Source organism: Vipera ursinii (assembly GCF_947247035.1).
Source record: "Vipera ursinii genome assembly, chromosome: 1".
Lineage (NCBI taxonomy): Eukaryota > Metazoa > Chordata > Lepidosauria > Squamata > Viperidae > Vipera > Vipera ursinii.
Genome location: NC_139512.1, coordinates 120,139,499 through 120,165,488, shown reverse-complemented (window position 1 = coordinate 120,165,488; position 25,990 = coordinate 120,139,499). Strand labels below are relative to the sequence as shown.

General features: G+C 41.7%; 1 protein-coding gene across 1 annotated transcript; it reads left to right on the top strand.

Moving 5' to 3' along the window:
- Positions 1 to 7,138: 7,138 nt before the first annotated feature.
- Positions 7,139 to 11,319, top strand: LOC310650922 (tubulin alpha-1D chain). The gene is made up of 4 exons (XM_083379780.1): positions 7,139 to 7,183; positions 9,274 to 9,496; positions 9,905 to 10,053; positions 10,249 to 11,319. Exons 1-4 carry the CDS (start codon positions 7,181 to 7,183, stop codon positions 11,230 to 11,232), a joined length of 1,359 nt encoding a protein of 452 aa, XP_083235906.1. The 5' UTR covers positions 7,139 to 7,180; the 3' UTR covers positions 11,233 to 11,319.
- Positions 11,320 to 25,990: the final 14,671 nt, after the last annotated feature.

Sequence of the window (25,990 nt, the reverse complement as noted above, 5' to 3'; positions counted from 1 at the left end):
AGATTAAATTAAGGAAATTGAAACAAGTTAACAAAACCCTAGGTTTGCAGGGGATTCCTTCTCTGTTAGTACACCAGCCACCTCCTTGTGGTCTCTATATGGATAGATGGACAAATCCCAGCATTGTGTAAACAGTTTTGTCAACAATTCCTCCCTTAGAGTTGCAGAAGAAACAGTCCACACATTATGAGAGGCAGCTTTGGAGAACTAAAAGCTTGGGCAGGCAGCCAAACACAAGAGGAGAGTTATAGGAGGAAATGCTTGGTTGATGCAAGAATTTTGTTTCATTAACTAGCATTGCTTCTACTCACCCCTGGAATTGCAGAAATAATGAAACTCTGGAGGAAAACAAACTGATTATGAACAGTCTCTAGCAAAAGAAACCTGTTTAGATTGCACAGGAATCAGCAGCGAAAAATGAGCTCATGGCTCCAGTTGTTCAGAATGAGAAATTGAAATTGTGTGTAAAAAAGAGCTCGTTCAATACAGTAGTCATACCAAGAGCAGAGGAATGCCAAACAGTAGCCATTCCAGAAAAATCCATACCAGGTTTTGCACTGGATCAAGTAATAGGTGGGAGGAAAAAATAACTCGAAATTGGTAGGTCTGTGTTGTTCTATAAACTGCAAGATTAAATTGTCTCAGTATGTAAAGCCAATCATTTTCAAGATTGCTAGGACACATGGAGCATATCTGCAAACAACCAATTCTAAGTTGTTCAATAGAGTGTGATCAAACTAGCCATGGTTTAACTCAATGTGCAAGCCTAATTTTATGTGTGTTTGGAAGTGGTAAAGTTTTTTTGGGCTGGCCATTATCTCTTGAAATTATAAATTTTAGCAGATCACAGTCTAACTTTTGTTCAGTATTGGAATAAAATCATTGAATAGCCATATTATTTCTACACAACCCTCCAACTGCTAATGTGGGCTACTACCCCAAAATATGTTGGGAAGCAAATCATCATCATCATCATCATCATCATCATCATCATCATCCAACTGGTGTTTCTTAAACTTAGCGAATCTTTCTTGGTTGTGTCATGAAAGTAAAATTTAATTCTAGATTTTTTTTGCTAAATCACTGTTTCTCTGTCTCCTTAGGATGGTTCTTGTGCTTTTGAAAATTATCCAGCATACAGAAATTTATCCAAAACATTTTTATTCTGGCTGTCCATAGTAAATTGTAGTTGCTGAATTAAACTCACAGTATCTTTCACTGCTGGCCAGGCTGGTTAGAGCTGCCTGTGTCCTGTTTAGCAACTTGTCAAGTGAGCAACTTTCAGCTAATGAAGTGAAGATGGAATGCATTTTACCTGCATTTCAGGCTTGCAATTAAAACTATAGCAGCAAGCCAATAAAAGAAGGCAAGGATGGGGCCTGATCCAAAGAAACACAAAGAAATAGCAACTAGGGGAAAAATAATAAAAGAAAAATAATAAATCCTGGCAGAATAGAGATACTCCTCCATTTATGACCACAGTTGAGCCCAAAACTTCTGTTACCAAGTAAGACAGGTTAAATGAATTTTTTATTTATTTTATTTATTTTATTTTTTTATTTTTTATTTTATTTTATTTTATTTTATTTTATTTTATTTTATTTTATTTTATTTTATTTTATTATTTTATTTTATTTTATTTTATTTTATTTTATTTTATTTTATTTTATTTATATACCGCCCTTCTCCCGAAGGACTCAGGGCGGTGTACAGGGCAATAAATATTAAAAATACAATGTACAAAAGTTAAAAAAATTAAATATTGTGCCCGTTACAATAAAATTAATTAAAATCAATATTAAAAACCCCAAACCCATCAGACCAGGTCGGCTTGTTCAAATAAATAAGTTTTTAGATCATGGCGGAAGGAGCGAAGGTCGGGAGCCATCCGGAGCTCAACCGGTAAGTGGTTCCAAAGGTCTGGCGCACTCACAGAGAACGTCCTTCCCCTGGGGGTCACCAGTTGACATTCTCTGACCGGTGGCACCCTGAGGAGGCCCTCTCTGTGGGAGGGCACTGGATGAAGGAAAGTTGACGCTGGCAGCAGGTGCTCCCGTAGGTAATCCGGACCCATGCCATTTAGGGCTTTATAGGTCATCACCAGCACCTTGAATCTCACCCAGAGGGCAACTGGAAGCCAATGCAGCTCACGGAGCAGAGGTGTAACATGGGAGTATCGGGAGACCCCCAACACAACTCGCGCGGCTGCATTCTGCACCAGCTGAAGCCTCCGAGTGGTCCTCAAGGGCAGCCCCATGTAGAGAGCATTGCAGTAGTCTAAATGAGAGGTCACAAGTGCATGAGTGACTGTACGCAAGGCATCCCGGTCTAGATAGGGCCGCAACTGGCGCACCAGGCGAACCTGGGCAAAGGCCCCCCTAGTCACAGCTCCTATATGATCTTCTAAGGAGAGCTGTGAATCTAGGAGGACCCCCAAGTTGCGAGCCCTATCTATGGGGGGTAATAACTCACCCCCCATAGTAAGAGGTGGGATAATCTGAATTTCCCGAGATGCCGGCACGCACAGCCACTCAGTCTTGTCGGGGTTGAGCCGAAGCCTGTTCCTCCCCATCCAGACCCGGATTCCCCATTTTGCAACCTTTCTTGTCACAGTTGCTAAATGAATCAGTTGCAGTTGTTAGTGACATGGTTGTTAAGTGAATTTGGCTTCCCCATTGACTTTGCTTGTAAGGAAGTCATAAAAGGTTATCATGTGATTTCAGGACACTGCAGCCATCATAAATATGAGTCAGTTGCCAAGCAACAAAATTTTGCTCATGTGACCATAGGGATGCTGCAATGGTCATAAGTATGGGAAAGATCATGTCACTTTTTCCAGTGCTGTTATAATTTTGAATGGTCACTAAACGAACTATTGTAATTCAAGGACTAACTGTATCAGAGAAGGATATGTAATGCAGTTTCCAGCCTGCTACCTAACCACTGGAAATGAAAATATAAGTTGATAGAATTTTGTAACTTGGAGATTCTGAATCTCATGATCTGAACTCTGGAGAATGCTGACTGGAGAATTCTGGGATTTGAAGTCCACACATCTTAAAGTTGCAGAGATTGAGAAACAATGTTTAGTAAGTTTTCTCAAAATGGTTTGATGACTTCAAGGTCCTGAAGCTGACTATTCCTCATAAATGCAGTAATATAAATGAACACCAGAGGGCACTGTTTAGCAATGGAGCATTGAATTGGAAATACTGGTATGGAACTGCAGTCAGGTTAGATAGTCTCTCTCTCTCTCTCTCTCTCTCTCTCTCTCTCTCTCTCTCTCTCTCTCTCTCTCTCTCTCTCACACACACACACACACACACACACACACACACACACACACAAGTTGTAAAAATATAAAAAGGGTGATTACTATAACTGCTATTTAAACCATTGATCCTCCTCAGGCTTAGTTGTGGGAAGAATGCAGAGAAAGAAACATTTTGGGGGAAAAATACAGATGTAATAATCCATTCAGGAAGGTTGGGGCCAGGAAGCTAGAAGCTATGAGCTTAGGAAGACCTCTAAAATCTACATACCTCACCTAAACATGACCTTTGGGGACATAATAGGATTAAGTACCCACCAATACCAAAAGGGCACACTCAGACTCAGGTCAAAATACATGAGACTGGAAATACAAAGCCTCAAACAGGAATAGGAAACAACCTCAAGAGCCCCAGAAGGTGTAAAAACCCACCACTCCCAGCAACATGTGTTCAGCTTTCCCAGAGCCACGCTTCTGTCTGACTCTGCCCTTCAATAAACTACAATCTTCTTTCTAAAGCAGTCTCCATTTTGTTTATTCCCAGCTTGGACTGGACCCTGATGAAGATTTTTCTTTCAAGTAAGTAAAACAATAATTGGCAACAGAAGTAGATAATGAGCTAGCTGTTAGCAAATTCCTATCACTGTCAGCCTGACACAGCAATTTTATTGTTATGAAAATCAAACAGTCACTTACCCACAAGTTCTGCAAGCACAAAAGTAAGCAGAGAGACCCTGATCTTGCCATTCAATTCCTCCTCCCCTAGTGCTGCACGATATAAAGTGTTCTTGAAAATGGAGCTAGGATTATAAGGTTATGCCCTAGTAGAAAAGTCAACTTTCCCTGGTCATGTTTCAAGAACAGGTTATATTCTTGCTTTGCTGAAGGCTCTAGGGTTGGGGCTTCTGCTGCCTGGCTTGACAGAAAACTTCAGCTGGGATCCCTCACAATCCAAAGAAAGAAAGTGCTGGAAGGAAGCTATAGCTAAGTCTATTAGTTTCTGTTGATAGGAATCAATCACCAGCTTCTCCAAATTCAAACTTGCTGGAATTGTTAAGTTAAAAGGAGCAGTTACCCCTTTTGAACAGCTCCTGTTTGTTCTGCAAACAGTCCTTTATGGTTCTTCCAAGGCAGCTCTGTGTTCAGACTTGTCTGTTGCCTTGGAAACAATGCCAGACATTGCCTTCTTGACTTCATACCATTGGTGGGCAATGTTGTCGCTTGCTCCTGAGTCCCAGAGACAAAACTTTTGACAAGTTTAGATAAGTCCTATCAATATGAACTCTACCGGGGATTTGATGCACCCACCAGGCAGCAGATGAAACGTAAATTGCTTGTGTGCATGTGCCAATATGGTCTGGGGCAAGCCAGGCAGAAAATAGGATGCAGGACCAGCTCCTGGCTTAACCCGTTCCTTTCACCAATGTGATGTTTGATGTTATGGGGGAGACAAGCAGTCCCTCCCAAGGGGATGAAGGGCAGAGCTATGTTGGTGTTAAGTACTCCTGATTAATATTGAGGATATTTATAGCTTACTTTTTAATTTTAACTAGACAACACGTGATACCTCATTTCAGAGATATTTCCTTAGCAGATGATTCCTCAGTGCTTTCAACAACGTACTTGAAAAGTTCTTAAAAGTTCAGGAGGTTATTCAGAGATGTATCTGTCTTGAAAGTAGCCAATGTTGAACTTTATAGCACAATCAAACATCAGTAGTTGGCCACATAAATGTTCTATGATATTTTGTATTGTGTCATAAAAGGCATAATACTTTTATGATAAACTTTATGCCTTAAAGGTTTTATAAAATTTCCCAAATTTTATTTCCATGGGAGTCATGGATCTTAGATTTTGGACACATGTTGTAAGTTGGCCCATTTTGAGATACTTTGGTTGAAAACATTTTGCCCCATGATGCACCCTCTCACCAAGATAAAACACTCATACAGACATGAGAGTTTCAGTTACACACACACACACACACACACACACACACACACACCCCTTCTGGAGGCAAATTGTTCCACTGATGAATTTCTCCTTAGTTCCACCTTGCTTCTCTTCTTAATTAGTTTCCATCCATTGCTTCTTGTCCTGCCTTCAGGTGCTTTGGACAATAGCTTGACTCCCTCTTCTTTGTGGCAGCCCCTAGAATCTAGATATTGGAACACTGCTATCAGATCATCCCTGACATATTATTTCATGATGTATAATGGTATAACAAGGAAATGGTTTCAATGACATATTATTTCATGATGTATAATGGTATAACAAGGAAATGGTTTCAACAAGAGTCATGGTGGTGCAGTGGTTAGAATGCAGTATTGCAGGCTAACTCACTGCTTGCTCACCCCAGGAGTTCTATTCTGAGCTACTCAAGGTTGACTCAGTTTGTAAATCATTGTTTTTGGCTTAGCACACCTGTGTTTCTGGTTATAAATTTATAAAGGAGTTATAAATCAAGCCACGGTAGGCCTCACTTACTTAAACTATATAAGGGTGTAAAGATGTTCAACAAAGTGGGGATCCTCCCTACCCTTATGTATATTTGAATTGATAAGTTGAAATGAACCATTATTCTCTTTTAAACAAAACTTATGGCACTCTGCTCATTTCATGAGCATAACTTACACAGGATGGAAGGGTCGAATGCAGAGCTGTAGGCTGACTTTTTCAAGAAACCTATCTTGTCCATTCAGTAAGCCTCACAGGACTGAAGAGACTAATGCTGTATTTCCAGTAAAGTTGATACCACTGTGTTATCTCATTTGTCAAGCTGCAACTAGGCTGAGAAGTGGGAGGAGTGTGCTATTATTCCATATTTTCTGCTCAGGAAGATTTCCTTTCCTAGTGGCACAATTTCCATGCTCTGACCCACACACACCATCCCAGGGGGTTCAGACTGAGGAACTATTCATTGGGGAAAAAAATAATTCCCAGAATCTTGGATGAAGAGACAAAGCTCTAATGACAGAAAATTGATGTCTTGAAGTGAACATTTTTTGTGTTCTAAATGTCATTAGTGTCTTGCAGAACCTCATCACATTTGCATGGAATCTTGGGCTCTGTGGCATACTTTTGAAAAACCTGGCAGCCTATTATTTATTTATTTATTTATATCCCGCCTTTATGATTTTTACAAATCACTCAGTGGGGCAAACATAACCAACACACTTTCCTCCCATTTTCCCCACAGCAACAACCTTGTGAGGCAAGTTGGGAGTGACAAGGTCACCCAGTCAGCTTTCATGCTAAGGCAGAACTTGAACTCACGGTCTCCAACTTTCTAGCCTGGTGCCTTCACCTCTAGAGTAGATCAAACTGTCTCTCTCGCTTCCTCCAGCTAGTATAAGAGGTGTTTTGCTTATTTATTTCAGTAGGCTTATATGCTGCACTAGACATGCCTTCCAGACTAAAATTCAACAGTACAAATATAATGATACAATAAAATGACAATATACTCATTAACACCCCATGTTCTGAAGAACAGTCAGGGAAATTAAGCAAATAGAACTAAACCAAAACACAGTGCTCAATATCATGTTTAAAATCCATTAATTCAGCTTTGCTTTGCCCAAGCATCTTGACTGAACAACATAATGAGAATTTTCTGTTGCCGGAATATTTGTTTGTGTTCCCTCTCCAACACATGTGCACAGTCCAGGTTAATTATAATAGAATTGTTAGTTGTAACCAAGGCCTAGCTTTGCTTTCATTACTGATTACTTGTTGAGCTGGACTGTAACTCAGAAACCATTCTGACAAAAGCTAACTGAGCCCGTTTCTAACAACAAAGCATTTCTTTTTGCTGGCAATGCTATAAAAGCCAGCCTTGCAAAGAACGGCTTAATTCCCATCCTTCGTCCTCTGGGCTCTTCGCTTGCCAGGTCAAAGAAGTTTTGCAAGATGGTGAGTCTTGCTTGGACTTCTTAGCTTCCCAGGAGCTGGAAGGGAACTTTCTTTCTTTTTTTAGTTTCCTGGGTGATTTCTCTCTCTCTTTCTCTCAATATATAATATGCAATGCAATCCCAATGCCATGTCTGTGGAAATACAGGAATGCTTAGATTTGTGCTGAAATATATCTGCATAAAAACAGGGAAAAAAGTCCATAAGAATGGAGGGGAATAGCTTTCATTAACTTGAGCAGCTCTGGATCTAAGATTGCCTATTCCCAGAATTCCCAGGAAGTTGCTCGAAATTTTGGGAATTGCACATATTTGAAAGGTGTTCAGGATGGAGAAGTTGAAGTTGCTAGGAGGATATTTTCCCCCCACTTATTCTCCCTCTTTCTTTCTTTTTTTTTTTTTGCTTAGCCTTAGTTTCAATAAAGGTAATATCAACACTATATTTTTGAAAGCACTTTGGATGAGCTGTGGATGCTTAATCACAATGCCAAAAAACAGGTTTGGGTAACCCACCAAGTATGTCCTCGGTTCAAAGAAGAACATCTCAGTGGGGAAAGAGAGTTTTAGATTTACAGGCTTGAAGTTAAACCACCACCAAATTCACTCATGACCTGAAACTGAATCATCACTTCAACAAGTGTTGTCTAAATACAGGGGTCTTATTTCCAGCTTAACAAATATGGAATACGGTAGAACTGTGGTTGTAACACCCCTATTGTTGTGATTCAGGGTCAGCCTGTGGGTTCGGCAGTTGGGTCAGACGACTCAGAGGAGGAGGAGGAGGGGGGTGTTGAAGAACTTGCTGAGGGGATTGGACAGCTTGATGAGAGCCCCCAGCCAGGCCCCTCTCATCTGGTCACGACGCAGACCCAGCTGTGTGAGCCTGACAGCGTGGATGAAGATGACCCACAGCTGGCCCTGTTCAAGGACGCCCGACGCAGGAGGCAGTCAATCAGGAGTAAACAGAGGAAGGCAATGGGGCACCTCGGAAGGAGGCAGAGAGAGGCCACGCCCTGAACTGTATTTAAGGGGAATGTGTGGGAGGGCTGGTTTGCTGAAGGCAACCGCTTGGATAGTTCCTGTTTCATAGCTCCTGTTTCATGGTTGGTGTCTTGTCTTGCTCTGTTTTATGTGAATAAATTTGGCAGGCTTTATTCCAGCCTCTTGCCGTTTGTAAAGGGGTTGTCCCTGCTTTTGCTGCAGGGCCGGTAGCAGGCTGGTACAGAACACCTATGTGCTAGGATTTCAGCAGCATTACTATGCTTAGAATTTACACCTATACATACACGTGAGGAAGAAAGGGTGTTTTCAAGTTTGGTAAGCACAGATGTAAACCGAAAGGCAAGGTATAAATCTAATGTAAATAAATTTATAAGAAAATATGCATAAAGTTACCCTTGATCAGAACAAATTTTAAAATATAAAGTAACATGTTATCTAAAAGCAGCCCTGTGGTTTCCTTCCCAAGACATGTTATTTCATGCACGGTACTGACCCATGTCTTCTACCTACAGGCCTCGGGCAAAAATATTACTTCAGCTTTTCCAGATAAAGCACGGTTGGTCTAATTAATATCTTTAGCCACAGCAGAGGATAAATTAAAGGGAGGAAGATACATTTTGATCAGTTCTAGGAAGTTTAGCTAAAGACCTTTTTTATCCCAGGTGGCTTCTACCACTCAGTTGTCTGCATCTCTTGGAAATTTGAGAGAGGAGACTATTCTTTCTTTATAGCCCAGATTATAAACTTTGAACCTGACTGAAGAGAGAATTTTTCCCCCAGATACTTGCTGGGATAGTGCCAGGACTGAACTATTGGAAGGGAGCCAGGATGTATGCCAGAAAAACCGAGCCAAGCAAGCAGAGCCAGCAAGACTTCAGGAAATGTGTAATAATCTTCCTTACCTAGGAGGTTACGATAACCAGCATGGTTGGCATACAGATTCTAGAAATGCCCCACTGTTTAGAAGATTAATCTTCCATCACTTTGGGGTAGCTCGCCACATTTTGCCATTGCACACTATATTCTGTACTCTACTTCTGATCACAGGTAACTTCTACACTGATAATTGATTTTGTTTGTTTTTTTTCTCAGCGGGAATGCATTTCTGTCCATGTTGGCCAGGCTGGTGTGCAGATTGGCAATGCTTGTTGGGAACTGTACTGTCTGGAGCATGGAATTCAGCCAGATGGGCAGATGCCCAGTGACAAAACTATTGGAGGTGGAGATGACTCCTTCAATACCTTCTTCAGTGAGACTGGGGCTGGGAAACATGTGCCTCGAGCTGTTTTTGTGGATCTGGAACCTACCGTGATTGGTGAGTGGTTAGGAGGGGAACCTGATTCAGTCATTCTGAGATAAATCTGTCTAATTTTGTCTGGGTACTTTTCAGAATCCAGAGACAGCCCAAACCATTGGATTTTGTAGCATACATATAATAAATTAAAATTAACTATTGTCTGTTCCCAAATCTCTGCACAATGAGCAAGGTTAATTGGATAGTTAGGAGCTCTGTGTCTTCTAAAAGTTTTCTCAAAGCTGCACCAGTTCCATACCTCTTAACAATCATAATACCCAGAAGTCTTGATCTCTCAAGGAAAGCAGCTAAAAATACCATAAACAAACAAACAAACAAACAGAAGTGTACAAATTTCAGAATGCAAGAAGAGTGACAGAGTTAATTAAAATGGGAATGATCTGATCTTTTCTGTACCTTGAATTCTAGATGAGGTTCGGACTGGCACATACCGTCAGCTCTTCCACCCAGAACAGCTGATCACCGGAAAGGAAGATGCTGCCAATAACTATGCTCGTGGTCACTACACTATTGGCAAAGAAATAATTGATTTGGTGTTGGACAGGATCCGAAAGCTGGTAATTGAAGTTGATGATAAGGAAAGCTGTTGGTAGGATTGAGTTGGATTTGTCCTTAAGAATATAGAAGGAGTCCTGGTTAATTTACAGGAGTGGAGATAATGCATGGCCGAAAGTGTTGGCTATACCTAAGGTCACTCTACATAATTTCCTAAACCCAACTTACTGTTTCCATTTTTTCCCCCATTTCTCCAGGCAGACCAATGCACAGGGTTGCAAGGATTTCTCATTTTTCACAGCTTTGGAGGAGGCACTGGATCAGGTTTCACTTCCTTGTTGATGGAAAGGCTCTCTGTGGATTATGGCAAGAAGTCGAAGCTGGAGTTTTCCATTTACCCAGCACCTCAAATATCAACAGCTGTGGTGGAACCCTACAATTCAATCCTCACCACACATACCACCCTTGAGCACTCAGACTGTGCTTTCATGGTAGACAACGAAGCCATCTATGATATCTGCCGTAGAAACCTGGACATTGAACGCCCAACGTACACAAATCTGAATAGGCTGATTGGCCAGATTGTGTCCTCCATCACTGCCTCGCTGCGCTTTGATGGGGCTCTGAATGTAGACCTGACCGAGTTCCAGACCAACCTAGTGCCCTACCCCCGCATCCATTTCCCTCTGGCTACCTATGCTCCGGTCATCTCTGCGGAGAAGGCCTACCATGAGCAGCTTTCTGTGGCTGAGATCACCAATGCTTGCTTTGAGCCTGCTAACCAGATGGTGAAGTGTGATCCTCGTCATGGCAAATACATGGCCTGCTGCCTTTTGTATCGTGGCGATGTGGTACCTAAGGATGTCAATGCTGCCATTGCCACCATTAAAACAAAGCGAACAATCCAGTTTGTAGACTGGTGCCCTACAGGTTTTAAAGTGGGCATCAACTATCAGCCTCCCACTGTGGTTCCCGGGGGAGACTTAGCCAAAGTTCAGCGAGCGGTGTGCATGCTGAGCAACACCACAGCCATTGCTGAGGCCTGGGCCCGCCTGGACCACAAGTTTGATTTAATGTATGCCAAGCGGGCCTTTGTGCACTGGTATGTTGGGGAAGGGATGGAAGAAGGGGAATTCTCTGAGGCTCGGGAAGATATGGCTGCCCTGGAGAAGGATTATGAGGAGGTTGGCACAGATAGCATTGAAGGAGAAGGTGAAGAAGAGGAAGGTGACGAGTATTAGCACTGAATATTAATACAGTATGAATATTTAATTTCTCTGTATAGCTAACTTATCAGTTGCTTTACGATTTGGGGAGTCCCTTCTCAATAAAATTTTAATCCTTTTATAGAGTTGCTTTTCAATTATTATTTTTCTCACTTGTTATTTAATGATTATCTGCCATGCTACAACCTGCTCCATGCACATATAATTCTTGGCATACTTTAAATCCAGCTTACATTTCCTTCAAGCTGTCCTTATCCTGAGCAATTTGAAGATGCGTTTCAGTACAACGTGGTCTATTATTTAGGCAATCATCAGTTCAGCACCAATAATCCAGTCCAATCAAGGCTTCAGTCACTGAATTCACTCCTTTCCTCCTTCAGCTTTCAATACTAAAATTGCAGGTTTTCTCTTTTCCTTCCTATAAGAAGAAGTATTTTTTTTGCAAAGCATACATATAAACCAGATATTTGTTTGCATGTATTTGTGTGTGTTTGTTAGGTCATATGCAAAAGCATTCTTCCTGATAGAGTGAGTTTCGAATTATTACCAAATACACAGAAATCCCAAAACTCCTCTTTTGACTATGCACAAATATAGCAACTGCTGTAACATATTATCATAACTGTTAAATTACTGACCTTGCAAATAAGCTCTACAAGCCTCTCTCTCCCTCCCTCCCTCTCTCTCTCTCTCTCTCTCTCTCTCTCTCTTTCTCTCTCTCTCTCTCTCTCTCTCTCTCTCTCTCTCTCTCTGTGTGTGTGTGTGTGTCTGTCTGTCTGTCTTTGTGTCTGTCTTTGTGCATGCATGTTTAAGTGATTGAAACATATGCTGGGAGATGGAGTGCATAGAAAACATAAAGTTCTATAAGTGCAGATGCTAGAATGAACATTCCATTTGACTCTAAAGCAGGAGTAGGATAGAATTTAAAAGTGATATAATCATGAAGCAAAGTTTTCAAACATACAACATTCTGCAACTACATATTGATTTGTTGCTAATATTGTGCAATAAGCAGGGATATCTGGTGGGACAGGCATGTTAAAATGATTATTGGACAGGATCATATTATAAACCTGGACTGAAGTAGCAAAGTAGTTTAAGAATAGAAGCAAAGATTGACTACATAGAAAATATTAACTTACAAATTCCCAAATATTGTCTTTTATATGATACTTTTTCTCAGATCTTTAAGAAAAGCTTAGGTTCTGATGTCATAATGACCCCAAACTTTCCATTGGCTATGAAACTGTTACACAGTAGGGGAAAGAGCAGCTTTGGGGTGCTGGTAACTTCAAATGCCCAGCCAGCCAACAGGTGGAACCAAGAACGTACAGGCAATCTCTGGATGAGCCAAGGTAAAGAGACAAATGACGATAAAAAAACAAACAAACTCTGCAGAATATTGTGGAATATTACATAGGGTAGGGTTTTTTTCCACTCTGGTTCCCAGATGTGTTCAACTTCAGTTCTCTTAAATCCAGTCAGCAAATTCTCCCTGCTGATTGAAAATAATAGAAGATGGAAGTTGAACACCTCTAGAAGATACCAGGTCCAGGAAGGCTGGTTTAAGGAGGAAGATAACTTGGATTCACAGAGTCAAGAAAAAATAATGGACTTTCTTGAAAACAGGAAGGAAGGCTGAGACAATGTTTTGATAACCCAAAGTTATATTCATTCTTTAGGAGAGCCCTCTTCTAGTCTCTCAAATAGAAGGCAAATCACATCACTCCCAAGAAAACAACATGTCGCCAGGAGTCCCTTAGATCAAGGGTCCCCAACCCCTGCTCCGTGGACCAGTACCGGTCCGTGGCATGGCAGCAACCAAGCAAAGCCCCATCCGTGGGATGCAGGTAGCACACAAAAACACACACCCTCCGGTCTGTGGAAAAACCTCTCTCCACGGAACCAGTCCCTGATGCCCCAAGGTTTGGGGACCTCTGATTTAAAGGAACTAAATATATTTAGCTTAATGAAAAAAGGCATAGGGCAGGGTCCCCAACCCCCGGTCCGTGGACTGGTACTGGGCTGTGGCATGCCAGCAACTGGTCCACACAAACAAGCAAAGCCCCATCCGTGGGATGCAGGTAGCACACAAAAACACGCACCCTCCGGTCTGCGGAAAAACCTCTCCACGGAACCAGTCCCTCGTGCCCAAAAGTTTGGGGACCTCTGATTTAAGGGAATTAAATATATTTAGCTTAATGGAAAAAAAGCATAGGGCAGGGTCCCCAACCCCCGGTCTGTGGACCGGTACTGGGCCGTGGTATGCCAGCAACTGGTCCACACAAACAAGCAAAGCCCCATCTGTGGGATGCAGGCAGCACACAAAACCACACCCCCTTTGGTCTGTGGAAAAACATCTCTTCACGGAACTGGTCCCTGGTGCCCAAAAGGTTGGGGACCTCTGCCTTAGAGTCCCAGTTTTTATATAAGCAAAATATTCCTAGATCCCCACTGGCACTCATCTGTTTACCCAAATTTAGGTTTCACTGAGTTGATTTCTTGCAAAATAACTTTCTGAACTCCCATATACATAATTAAAACTTTAGGAAATAAGTGATGGCATTGACTCAACAAATCGCTTCTATCAGCCCAGATACATTGGCAGTAGGGGTTTACCACTTCCTCATGCACCTCTCTCTCCAAGGACTGTGGTTTATTCATAGAGTAGAGTAATAACCAAGTAGTCAATCAGAAATCTGCCTAACTCACTATTGGCAAGAAGTCAGAATTTAAAGCGCTCAGTTAATTTAATTTAACGGGATAAATGACAACCTGGATCTCAAGAATGCAGATAAGATGGACACTGCTTCTAATTACTGCAGGCAGCAACAGCACTAGCACTTAGAATTATATACTGCTTCACAGTGCTTTACAGCCCTCTCTAAGCGGTTTACAAAGTCAGCATATTGCCCCAACAATCTGTGTCCTCATTTTACCGACCTCATGAAGATTGGAAGGCTGAGTTAACCTTGAGCTGGTCAGGATCGAACTGCTGGCAGCCAGTAGAATTAGCTTGCAATACTTCATTCTAACCACGGTGCCACCCCAGCTCTCTAAAATTGGATGGTTAAGATCAAGGAAGAATCTCATTCCATATTGTTATTATAATGGATGTTTTTGCAGATGTCAACCAATAGCAATGTTAATTGTTTGAATTAATCCAATTTTCTGGGTTTTGCAATGGCTTATTAGACTAAATTGTGCTTGGATATTATGCTTTGAACTTTTTCCCCATTAATGTAATATTCCAGTTGAAACTGGTTTATACTTAAAAGGAAACTTTCTATGTCCATATTATTGTGCAAACTTTTTTCCTTTACGAATGAGGGATCTGCAAGCTAAAATAATATACTCCATGAAGCTTTGTATTTAGTTAAACATGTAGCTGATCTTTCCCAGTGATTTTGATACGCTGCAGGTGAGAATACTGTAGCTCTGAACTGAAGCCAGAAAGGAAAAAATAAAAATCCCCCAACTGGCTTGATTGACTTATAGCACTAAAATATAAATTAGTTTATTTACTCTTAACAGGATGTGAGAACCCATCCATTTGATGGCCTATTATTAGAACACTAAATGAGATGGTTGCTGATTTATTTTAGCTAAACCCTTCACTAAGAAACTTTTTTTGTTCCTGTTGTATGCACATGTATGTGTGTATACACATTCTAAACAGTCTATGCTATGAGATCACATAGGACAGGCATGTCAAACACAAGGCCCGGGGGCCGGATCCGGTGGTTTCATGCGGTTTCATGCAGCCCGCAAAGCCATCCTGGAAACAGTGAGAGAATGGCCCCCACTGCCTTGGCCCTGGCCCTGAGACCCTCCTTCTGCCAGAGACCCTCAGATCTGTCCCACTCCTGCCCAGGCCCCCATCGGCACCCTTGATGCAAACGATGTAGAGCTGGCCACGCCCACCCAGTAGGCCATACGCACTCTAGCCACGCCCACCCAGTAGGCCACGCCCACCCTGGACATACCCACCCGGCCCCTTGAGGCCAACCACAATGCTGATGTGGCCCTCAATGAAATTGAGTTTGACACCCCTGACATAGGACCTTAGACTTAATTCATTGTTCAAAATGGTAGTCAATGAATATATGTTGTGAGCGAGGAGCCCAACGGCCTCACTTGTTTTCTATATAACATTGTAATAGCAATATTGAACATAGGAACAAACAGCTAACATGTCACTTCTCCCTTTATATGAGATAATTATTTAATTAAGCCTACAACCACAAATGTATGGCAAATTTTAGCTGCAGTTGGACATGAACAAGAATATATTCATTCACAGGACTCACTGCAAACTAGAGATCCTAGGAAGAGGATCTTCTGATGTACCACAGGCATGACTGACCCACCATCTTAGTGACAAATAAGTAAATTTTTTAGTGGAGGGAAAAAGGTGTGATGATTGGCATTTTCCAAGCCAAATTTGTGAACAATTTTAAATTTTTGGTCAGCCGATTATGTCTTCTCTTGGCCAGTTCCCTGGACTGGATGATGGGACCGTGGTTGGCTATTTGTTGTGGCACATCATTCTACTTCTTGGCCTGCAGGATCTGTTTCCACAGCACCCACCTTCTGCTGTACTGCTAAGCATGCGGCCATGATCAGCCCCAGAAGCATCTCAGAAACACTTTTCCCCTTGAGGCTGCAAGTTTCCTTCCACGTCTCTGCTACCTGTTTCTGCACAGAACAGACCAATGGCTGCTGTGCCAGACTACTATAAGCTTTTAGAGATTCCTCGGGATGCCTCTGACACCGATATTAAAAAAGCGTAAGTCTTTTCTTTGAGTATCCTTCTCTGTAAGGAGTTTTATTCTGGAGTGTAAACCAAGTTTTAACCAAGTTACAAAAAAAGATCCCAAATCTCAATTTTTTAAAAAACCAAGCACTGACATTTTACAATGTTTATTCTGGTAATTCATGAATAAAAGATGTCAAGTTATTAGTGGTTATGTATGCCTAAATAGATACCCAATGGAGTTTTTCTAACTGGGAGTTTATAGCAATAGCAATAGTACTTAGACATATACATTGTTTCATAGTGCTTTATAGCACTCTTTATAGAGTCAGTCTATTTTCCCCAACAATCTGGGCCCTCATTTTACCAACCTTGGAAGGGTGAAAGGCTGAGTCAACCTTGAGCCAGTCAGGATCGGACTCCTGGCAGTGGGCAGAATTAGCCTGCAATACTGCACTTTAACCACTGTGCCACAATGGCTCTTCAAAGTCAGGGTTTTTCAACCTTTTCACCCATTGTACCACTTTTAGGATATGGCAACATCTGAGTACCACCAGTCACCTAGCAAGGTGTCAAAAACTTGATGACCAAAAAAAATGACCCTAGGACACTGTGACTGTCATAAATATGAATCAGTTGCCAAGCATCTGAATGTAAATCACAAGACCCTGAAGATGCTGCAACATTCCAGCTGATCGGCGGTTCTTCTGGGCTCAGAAGCGCCAGGATCAGTGCCAAGGTCCAGCTGGAGCCTGGCGCTGATCCTGGCGCTTCCGCTGAGCCCTGACAGCCCTGCAGCTCCAGCAGTCTCTCGTCAGGCTTGTGTGGAGCTGCCACCGGTTCAGCTCATTCCCCTCTGCCGCTACCACTTTTCTAGGATGGTCGCGTACCACCTGCCAGGTGCCAATCTTTATCTTTATCTTTATTAGACTTGTATACCGCCCTTCTCCCGTAGGACTCAGGGCGGTTCACAAGGTTTTTAAAATAACAATACAACAATTACAAAAATTAAGAACAGTTAAAATGATTACATTTAGACCTTGAATAAATATAAAAATATAAAACCCCAATTAAAATCCAATTAAAACCCCAATTAATACTCTCAGTTCAGGCCAGAAAGCTCAAAGAGCCAAGTCTTCAGGTCCTGGTGGAATGAGCAAAGGTCAGGGGCAGTCCTAAGCTCTACGGGCAGCTGGTTCCAAAGGGCAGGCGCACCCACAGAGAAGGCCCTCCCCCTGGGTGTTATCTGCCGGCAATCTTTTACCAGCGGTACCCTGAGAAGGCCCTCCCTGTGGGAGCACACAGGACGAAGGGAGCTTGATGCCGGCAGCAGGTGTTCCCTCAGATATCCCGGACCCAAGCCATTTAGGGCTTTATAGGTCATCACCAGCACCTTGAATCTCACCCAGAAGGCAACCGGAAGCCAATGCAGCTCGCGGAGCAGAGGTGTTACATGGGAGTATTGGGAAACCCCCATCACAACCCGCGTGGCTGCATTCTGCACCAGCTGAAGCCTCCGAGTGGTCCTCAAGGGCAGCCCCATGTAGAGAGCGTTGCAGTAGTCCAATCGGGAGGTCACGAGCGCATGAGTGACTGTGCACAGGGCATCTCGGTCCAGGTAGGGCCGCAACTGGCACACCAGGCGAACCTGGGCAAAGGCCCCCCTGGTCACGGCTCCTATATGGTCTTCAAAACTGAGCCGCAAATCCAGGAGGACGCCCAAGTTGCGAGCCCTATCGACGGGGGGTAACACCTCACCCCCCATCATTAAAGGTGGAATGAACTGGTTAGTCTGAGATGCCGGTATGCACAGCCACTCAGTCTTGGTGGGATTGAGACGAAGCCTGTTTCTCCCCATCCAGACCCGGATCGCCTCCAGGCAACGGGACATCACGGCGAGGGCATCACTGGGTTGGTTCGGGGGGAGAAAAAAAAGTTGGGTATCATCAGCGTACTGATGATACCCCACCCCGAAACCACGAATGATCTTGCCCAGCAGCTTCATATAGATGTTGAACAGGAGGGGAGAGAGAACCGACCCCTGAGGAACTCTACAAACGAGAGTCCTCGGGGCGGACCTCTGCCCTCCCATCAACACCGACAGCGAGCGGCCCAGGAGATAGGAGGAGAACCACTGCAAAACAGTGCCTCCCACTCCCAACCCCCTGAGACGCCGCAGTAGGATACCATGGTCGATGGTATCAAAAGCCACTGAGAGATCTAATAGAACTAGGACAGAGGAACAACCCCTGTCCCGAGCCCACCAGAGATCATTCACCAGTGCGACCAATGCCGTCTCCGTGCTGTACCCGGGCCTGAAACCCGATTGGTACGGGTCCAGATAATCAGTTTCCTCCAGGAACAGAGGAAGCTGATGCGCCACCACACTCTCAACAACCAATGTACCACAGGTGGTACCCGTACCACTGGTTGAAAAGCCCTGTTCTAAGTTCAGCTGTTAAACTTTCAAATGAAATCTATGGGAGATCAGAAACCTATTCTCTTGTTAATACAACAAGTACAATCACAAATATTTAGTCAATATTGAAGTAGTCACAGATAGCAAATATTCTTTAAGTAATTCTCAGTCAGCTAGCTGGGAAAAGAGATGGCACAAAAAATGGAGTCTACTAATATGGGTCTGTCTTGCCTTCTGAGACAGAACATTGTTCCTAAATCTAATAGCTTCTGTAATGAGGCTGGTTTACTTTTAGTTATTGATTGTTGCATTGTGGATTTCTAATTGCTTTCATTTTGCCTTTTGGGGCTTTGTAGGTACAGGAAAAAGGCCCTGCAATGGCATCCAGATAAAAACCCAGAGAGGAAGAAATATGCTGAACAGAAGTTCAAAGAAGTTACAGAAGCTTATGAAGTGCTGTCAGATAGTAAGAATCTCCCTGGCTCTGTCTGCCCAATGTCTCTCTGTCTCTCCCCCATCCCACCCTCTCTGTTTCCCCCCTCAGCTGTAGAGTGTGAGTGACCTTATTCTATACAATTCAAAAGCACAATAAACTAGACTGAGGAGGAGGAGGAGCTATCTGAGGAGGACATCTTGTCCAAGGCCCTGCTCAAGACCTAGGACTAATCCACAAAGGCTCCTTGCTTAAACTTGAAAATATCCCATTTGCTTTTAATTAAAGACGCATTCTCACAACACAGCTTCTCTCTCTCTCTCTCTCTCTCTCTCTCTCTCTCTCTCTCTCTCTCTCTCTCTCTCTCTCTCTCTCTCTCTCTCTCTCTCTCTCTCTTTTGCACACACACATACACACACTCAACCACTAACAATACAATGAAGATATTAATATTAAGCAATTAGTTCAAGATTGAAAGTCTTATTATATAATCAATACTTTGATGTGCATGGCAGTGTTTTTTATGTTACACTTCGGATGAAAGCTTATACAATCTTATGTTTATGCTACAGTACTGACATCCTAAACTGCAGTTATTACTGACAGAATTTTTACTTTTTACTTTTTATTTTCAGTACATTAAGCCTTCTGAATAATAGGATGTTCATGAGTTTCAGTCATATTACATAACTATTATGCACTGAAATCAGCATTGAAATTATATATCCAATCACAGCAGAAGGCTTGGATCTTTCTTGTTTATTTTTTATTTTTATTTTATATATATATATATATATATATATATATATAATAAAAATAAAAAATAAACAAGAAAGATCCAAGCCTTCTGCTGTGATTGGTCTGGGCCTCTTGTATTGTTTGTTTTATTCTGGGCTTTGCAAAACGTTTCTTCCCAAAATCTTTCCCTACCATAAAAATCTCAGCCATCTTGAGGAATCCTTTACCACCTGCTAATCACTGCCTTGAAACACACAATACTTTCTGGGCAGGCAGCAACACAACCAGTCCTCCCTTCTCAGGGAGAGGAGGAACTTACATCAGTGCAGGTGTGTGGATGAATCCTAAGTCAGCAATTTTGTGGATCAACATGGAAGAGTAATTTACTCGGGAGGTAACCAAGTACATGACTTTCTTTTTTAGAGACCAAGAGGGAACGTTATGATTGCTACGGGGATGGACTCAGAACAGGTGAGGAGAAGCTTTTCTACCATCTAATTTAGACATGTCAAACTCTTGATGTTACGTGACATATTGGAGCTTTTTTGCCATTGCCGGCAATGGGGTGGGTGCGGTTTCTTCATGACGCATCCGGCCTGCAGGCCAGCAGTTTGACACCCCTGATCTAACTCATGTATCTTTCCAAATGTATTCACCTCCCATACTGCCCAAAGCAATCTTGTACCCAGAAAAAGGGCCAAAACAATTATCCATGCCAATTTTCTTATGATACTAAGCAGGTTTGAGGTGATACCCAGAGGACATAAATACAAACGTCTGTTTGTATTGTAATATTTACAATATTGTAATGTTTATTTATCAATGCATATTTTATGAGTGTTTCAACGCAGAATACCTGCAGTGCTACCAATAACAAATATTATGCAATTATTCTGTTATTTCCCCCTTAACATTTGCCATGAAATTAAAATAAAAGAATGAGCAATGGGAAACAAATGAGAGGGCTCTAAGCATTTATATTTGGCAGCAGTCATTTGGGAAGATGCTGGAGGGAAATGATTATTTTCATGGTAATGGCAAAGACATCATTTCTTACTGCACAGAAATGACAATGGAAAACCATTCCTATTTTTCCCCCAAGAAATCCACATGGACAGATAAGATAAAGCAATTGATAATACAGTACATGGATTGTGGAATCCTTGAGTCTATGACACTCAAACATGATACTGAAGAAGAACTGAAGAACTTTCAGAGTATTAATGTTGTTTATAACACAGTCTTCAGAATGTCTAATTGCTGATATTGCCATGCAGGAAAAAAATGGAAGCTGCAAAGGCAGAATTACAGTGGGTACATAGAACATAAGAAGCATGAACAATGGAAGCTCAACATAATGGAAGAAAGAACTGATTGACTACAGATTTATATCTTAGATGTCAGTGAACTGAAATGGACTTTCACAGAAGATTATACTATTAATGAGAAGACAAAAAGTAAAGAAGAAAGATATTTTTGTAGTTGAGGAGGATATAGGAAAGATTGTGCTTGGGCACAGTTTGATCACTGACCAAATAATATCAATTGTACTTTGTAGACAACCCTTAATGTGATTATCAAACTTGATGCTGATGCAGAAGAGGAGGCTGATGAGTTTTATTGTCAAGTTCAATATCATATGGACAGAAAATGCAAACAAGATGTGCTACTTTTGGTTGGAGAGTAGAATTCTGTTGGATTGTATGCCTAGCCCTAGGAAAAGAAAATATTTTTCCCCATTAATTTTCTTAGGGCTCTCCATAGGTAAAGGTGGGACTTTAACATGAGATCCATTTATCTTAATTACAAATTATTCCCTGGGAAGTGAAAAAACCCAGAGAGGAATCACTAAGCCCCATTTCTGTTTGTATAAATCCCACACTGATAAGAACTCAGGATATTAGTGATATGTTGCAAATACCACCATTTCCCCTTTAGGTCCTGAAGAAGAATTGAGATTCACTTTCCGCAGCCCTTGGGATGTTTTCCGAGAGATATTTGGGACCTCGGACTCCTATTCTGGTAAGCTTTAATACAGGGGTCTTCAAACTTGGCCCTTTATGACTTGTGGCTGTGCACGCTGGCTGAGGAATTCTGGGAGTTGAAGTCCACAAGTCATAAAAGGGCCAAGTTTGAAGACCCCTGCTTTAATATTATTAGCAGTCTCTTACATAGTTAAGATTCAAAAATTGTCACTCCAAGTTATTGTCTTTAAAGAACAGCCTTCAGTCTGACAAAGACATTTCAGTCTCTTCACTGTAAATGCCTTTCTGGTCAACCATGATTTCTCTAATCCTTTTCTTTTACTAACTGTGTTATTTGGGGCTAGTGAGAATTATAACCCCAAATATCTGGACAACACCAATTATTATGTGAAATTATTACTTCTGCATGATATAATATTGAACTCACTTTCTGTTCACTTTGAGCCTTCTCTCATTTTTACTTTGCAGTGGCATCTCAGGGACTGGCCACTTCGATTTTATCCTTATTTATCTAACACTTTCTCTCTATATGGTCTCCCCTCCCTAAGTGAAAAGACCTTATCTATTCTTTTTTCTTTAAGCCCTCACAGAACCTCCCCATTTTGACTTTCCCCTTGGATTTCCCTTGATTATCACTAGTAGATTTTTATAGCCAAATGACATTCACATGGAAAAGATATCTGTACCTTAATAGGATGGATGTAGAATGCACTCTATGAGTTGTGCCTATGTGGAAAACAGTCATCAGGATAGTCTTATCTTCTATCAAAAATTCTGCAGTTTCTGGGAATTCACTTTGAATGTGGATCTGGAGGTTTCGTAGAAGACAGGGCTTTAAAAATCAATGAAAATCCCACAGAACATCGATCACACTGCCACTAAATCAATTTTCTTTTGGAAATAAAAACAATATTTTTGATCAATATTTCCTATTTTTGCAATCCAAGAAATATCAGCTGTAGGTCTCAGATCATTCATACAACCATTACAACCATTCGTTTAGTGCAGGGGTAGGCAACCTTGGCTCTTTTATGACTCGTGGACTTCAACTCCCAGGAATGGCCCAGGAATTGAGAGTTGAAGTCCACAAGTCATAAAAGAGCCAAGGTTGCCTAGCCCTGGTTTAGTGACTGTTTTCAGCACTGAGAAAAAGTGAGTTATGATCAGTCCTCTCACATATGAGTTGTAGCATCACCACAATCATGTAATAAAAAAATGGGGCTTTGCAACTGGTATGTATCTACAACAGCTGCAGCATCCCAGAGTCATGTGATCACCATTTGCAACCTTCCCAGCTGGCCCTGACAAGCAAAATGAATGGGGGAAGCTGGATTCACTTAATTTTTTATTTTTATTTTATTTTAATCCCATTTATACCCCGCCCTTCTCCAAAGACTCATGGCGGCTTACAATCTAAGCACAAATCAAATGTGCTCAGCAATAATAAGCACAATGATTAACAATTGCAGTGATTTGGTTAACAATTGTGGCAAGAAAAGATGAGCACATGATTAACAATTGCAGTGATTTGGTTAACAATTGTGGCAAGAAAAGATGTCATTAAAATTGGGTGTAACTCATTTAACAACCATTTTGTTTAGCAACAGAAATTCAGGTATCAACTGTGATTGTAACTTGAGGTTTAGCTGTACAGTTTTTTACTCAAAGGCAGGGGGAAGGAGATCTGGCGTAAACGAAATATTCCACCCTCCTCTGCTTTTTCAGCCAACAAAGAAGAAGATGTTCCATGGTTCTTAAAAGGCCCTTTATTTTCCATCTCCATTTCAGAAGATTCAGGTAGGATATAGCCAAACCTCTTGCAATAATATATGGAATAACTACAGCACAGTAATTCAATTTATAGAGTGTGCTAAACCATCTGTGGTGATTTATAGACACCCATCATCAAATGAAGCATATTAGAGGTTAAGTATAAGTTCATCTTGCCCTGGTGGATTTTATTAATACATCCTTATCTAACACTTTCCTATTGTAGGGATGACCCTATTTTTTTCCTCCATTCTCACGGCAATCAAACTAGTTGCTGTGTGAATGTATTAATGAGTAGGATAATATAGTATAAATATTTTTTTCAATGATCTTGAAAGAAATTTGGATACCTTTGGTCAGTACTGTAGTCACCAGGAGTCAGATTGAAGCCTTTTATATACATACATACATACATATATATATATATATATATATATATATATATATATATATATATATATATATATAAAGATGCAATATCCATTCCTCATTAGTTAGTGAAGGCATCTTCTAGTACAGGGGTCCCCAATCCTCGGTTCATGGACTGGCATTGGTCCGTGGTATGCCAGTAAGCAGGCCACACAAACAAGCAAAGCCCCATCCAGGGGTTGCAGGCAGCACATGAAACTATGCCCCCTCTGGTCCATGGAAAAGCCTCTCTCCATGGAACCGGTCCCTTGTGCCCAAAAGGTTGGGAGCCATTGTTTTAGAGCAGAGGACCTGTGGCCTCAAAGTCGTTTTCTGTGGATGCTGCCTAACAAGACCAGGGTGTTGAGGGTGCCTTGTAGATGTGCAGTTGCTTCACACAGCTTGCTGTAACCTGACTTGGTGGGTTTCTGGGCAATAGCGGAGCTTCCTTTGGACGGAGTCCTTTTACAATACTGCTATCTGAGAATCCCTGGCTACTCTTACATTGCAGGACAATTTATTTATTTATCACATTTAGAAACTGCACATCTCCCTCACAGAAGGACTCTGGGCCATGTACAAATAAAAGGTTTAAAAACATAAAAATGAACATAAAAAAATCTCAAATATAGGCAAAGATGGTTAAAATTCAACATTAAATGTTCATTAAAAGGTCTGGGTGAGGGACTTTAAGGTGCTAACCAGCCCCACAGCTGCTAGCTCCTTTGTGAGCCCCAAGCAAGATGGCAGCCGTGTTTTCAACCTTTCCAGAAGGTCAGATGAATGGGGCCAGCCTCATCTCTGGGGGAAGAAGATGCTATAGGATGGGGGCAATGTCAGAGAAGGCTTCCTTCCTGAATTCCACCACTCAAAATTCTTTAATCCATGGGGTTTGCAATATACCTTCCCGGTTTGACAAGGCAGGACACGCTGATGTAATGGAACAAAGATGGTTCCATAGGGCTTTAAAGATCATAACCTACACTTTGGATTGGACCTGGAAGCAAACCGGCACCAAATGCAGCTCAAGGCAGAGAGGTGTTATATGTACCATTCTTTGGGTACCCAAGATTGTTCGCATAGCCTCATTTTGTATAAGTTGAAACTTCTGGATAGTTTTCAAGGGAAGCTCCATAGTAGAGTATAATGTAATAGTCCAAGTGGGAGATGATCAGGACATGAGTGACCAAGCAGAAAGCCTCCCTATCCAGAATAGGAAATGCTTCTGAGATGTTCATAGGAGACAAGGAAGAGGCAGCCAGTGAGGAGGTCTGTGTCTGCCATAATGGTCTTTTTACCAAGGAAGGAATGGGAAAGATATTGAGCAAGCAACTAAAGGAGGAGAAGGAGGGGCTTGGTCAGTGAAGGAGAAAGAAAAGGGACACCAAACAATAATATAGTTGGGTCTCTACTCAAGACAAATGAGAAAGAAGAAAAAAAGAACAGCAGGATTTGGGCAGCTTTTGGTGGGATGGTTTCCTAGATGATTTAATGTTAGATAAAAGCTTGAAAAGTATTACATATCAACTCAGCAATAAAATAAAAAGTAATGGTGTTTTGATGAGTGAAAATTGCTAAGTGGCCAAAGTAAAATATCTCTGATTCACAGGGAGGATTTTGTTTTCTTTTTAAATTAATACTTTTAATTTTAATTACTAATGACTAATCTTATATAAATTTTAACTGCTCAAAAAATAAAGGGAACAGAACTCGTCTGTCAATCAAGGTTTGACATAACCTACCAGGAATTTGGAAACCCACCTTGATTGACAGACGAGTCCCAACCACCAAGAATGATACCAGACCCAAACTCATGATAACATCACATGACATCACCACCACACAACCATTCAAAAAGCAAATCCGAACTCACAATGATAACGACACACAACCACAAAACAAAAACCTAACTACAGCTGCAACATTAGCCACTTTAAACCCCTCCAAACCACACAATAAGCAAACTGACACCCACTATAAAAACATGGCACCACCACAAACACAGAGCCGAACAAAAGCAGCACAACTCACCATTTCAAGTCTAAGGCTGGCAGCTGAGACCAGCCCATCCACTCAAAACACATCCCCACCCAATCAGAACACAGCCCCCATTCAAACCACACTCCCACCCAATCAGAACACAGCTAAGCCCCCACCCAATCAGAGCACACCTCCACCCCATCAGAACACAGCCAAGCCTCCACCCACAGAACACACCCCCTCTGGCAGTTTAAAAAAGAATAACACTGGAAGAAATAAGTAAA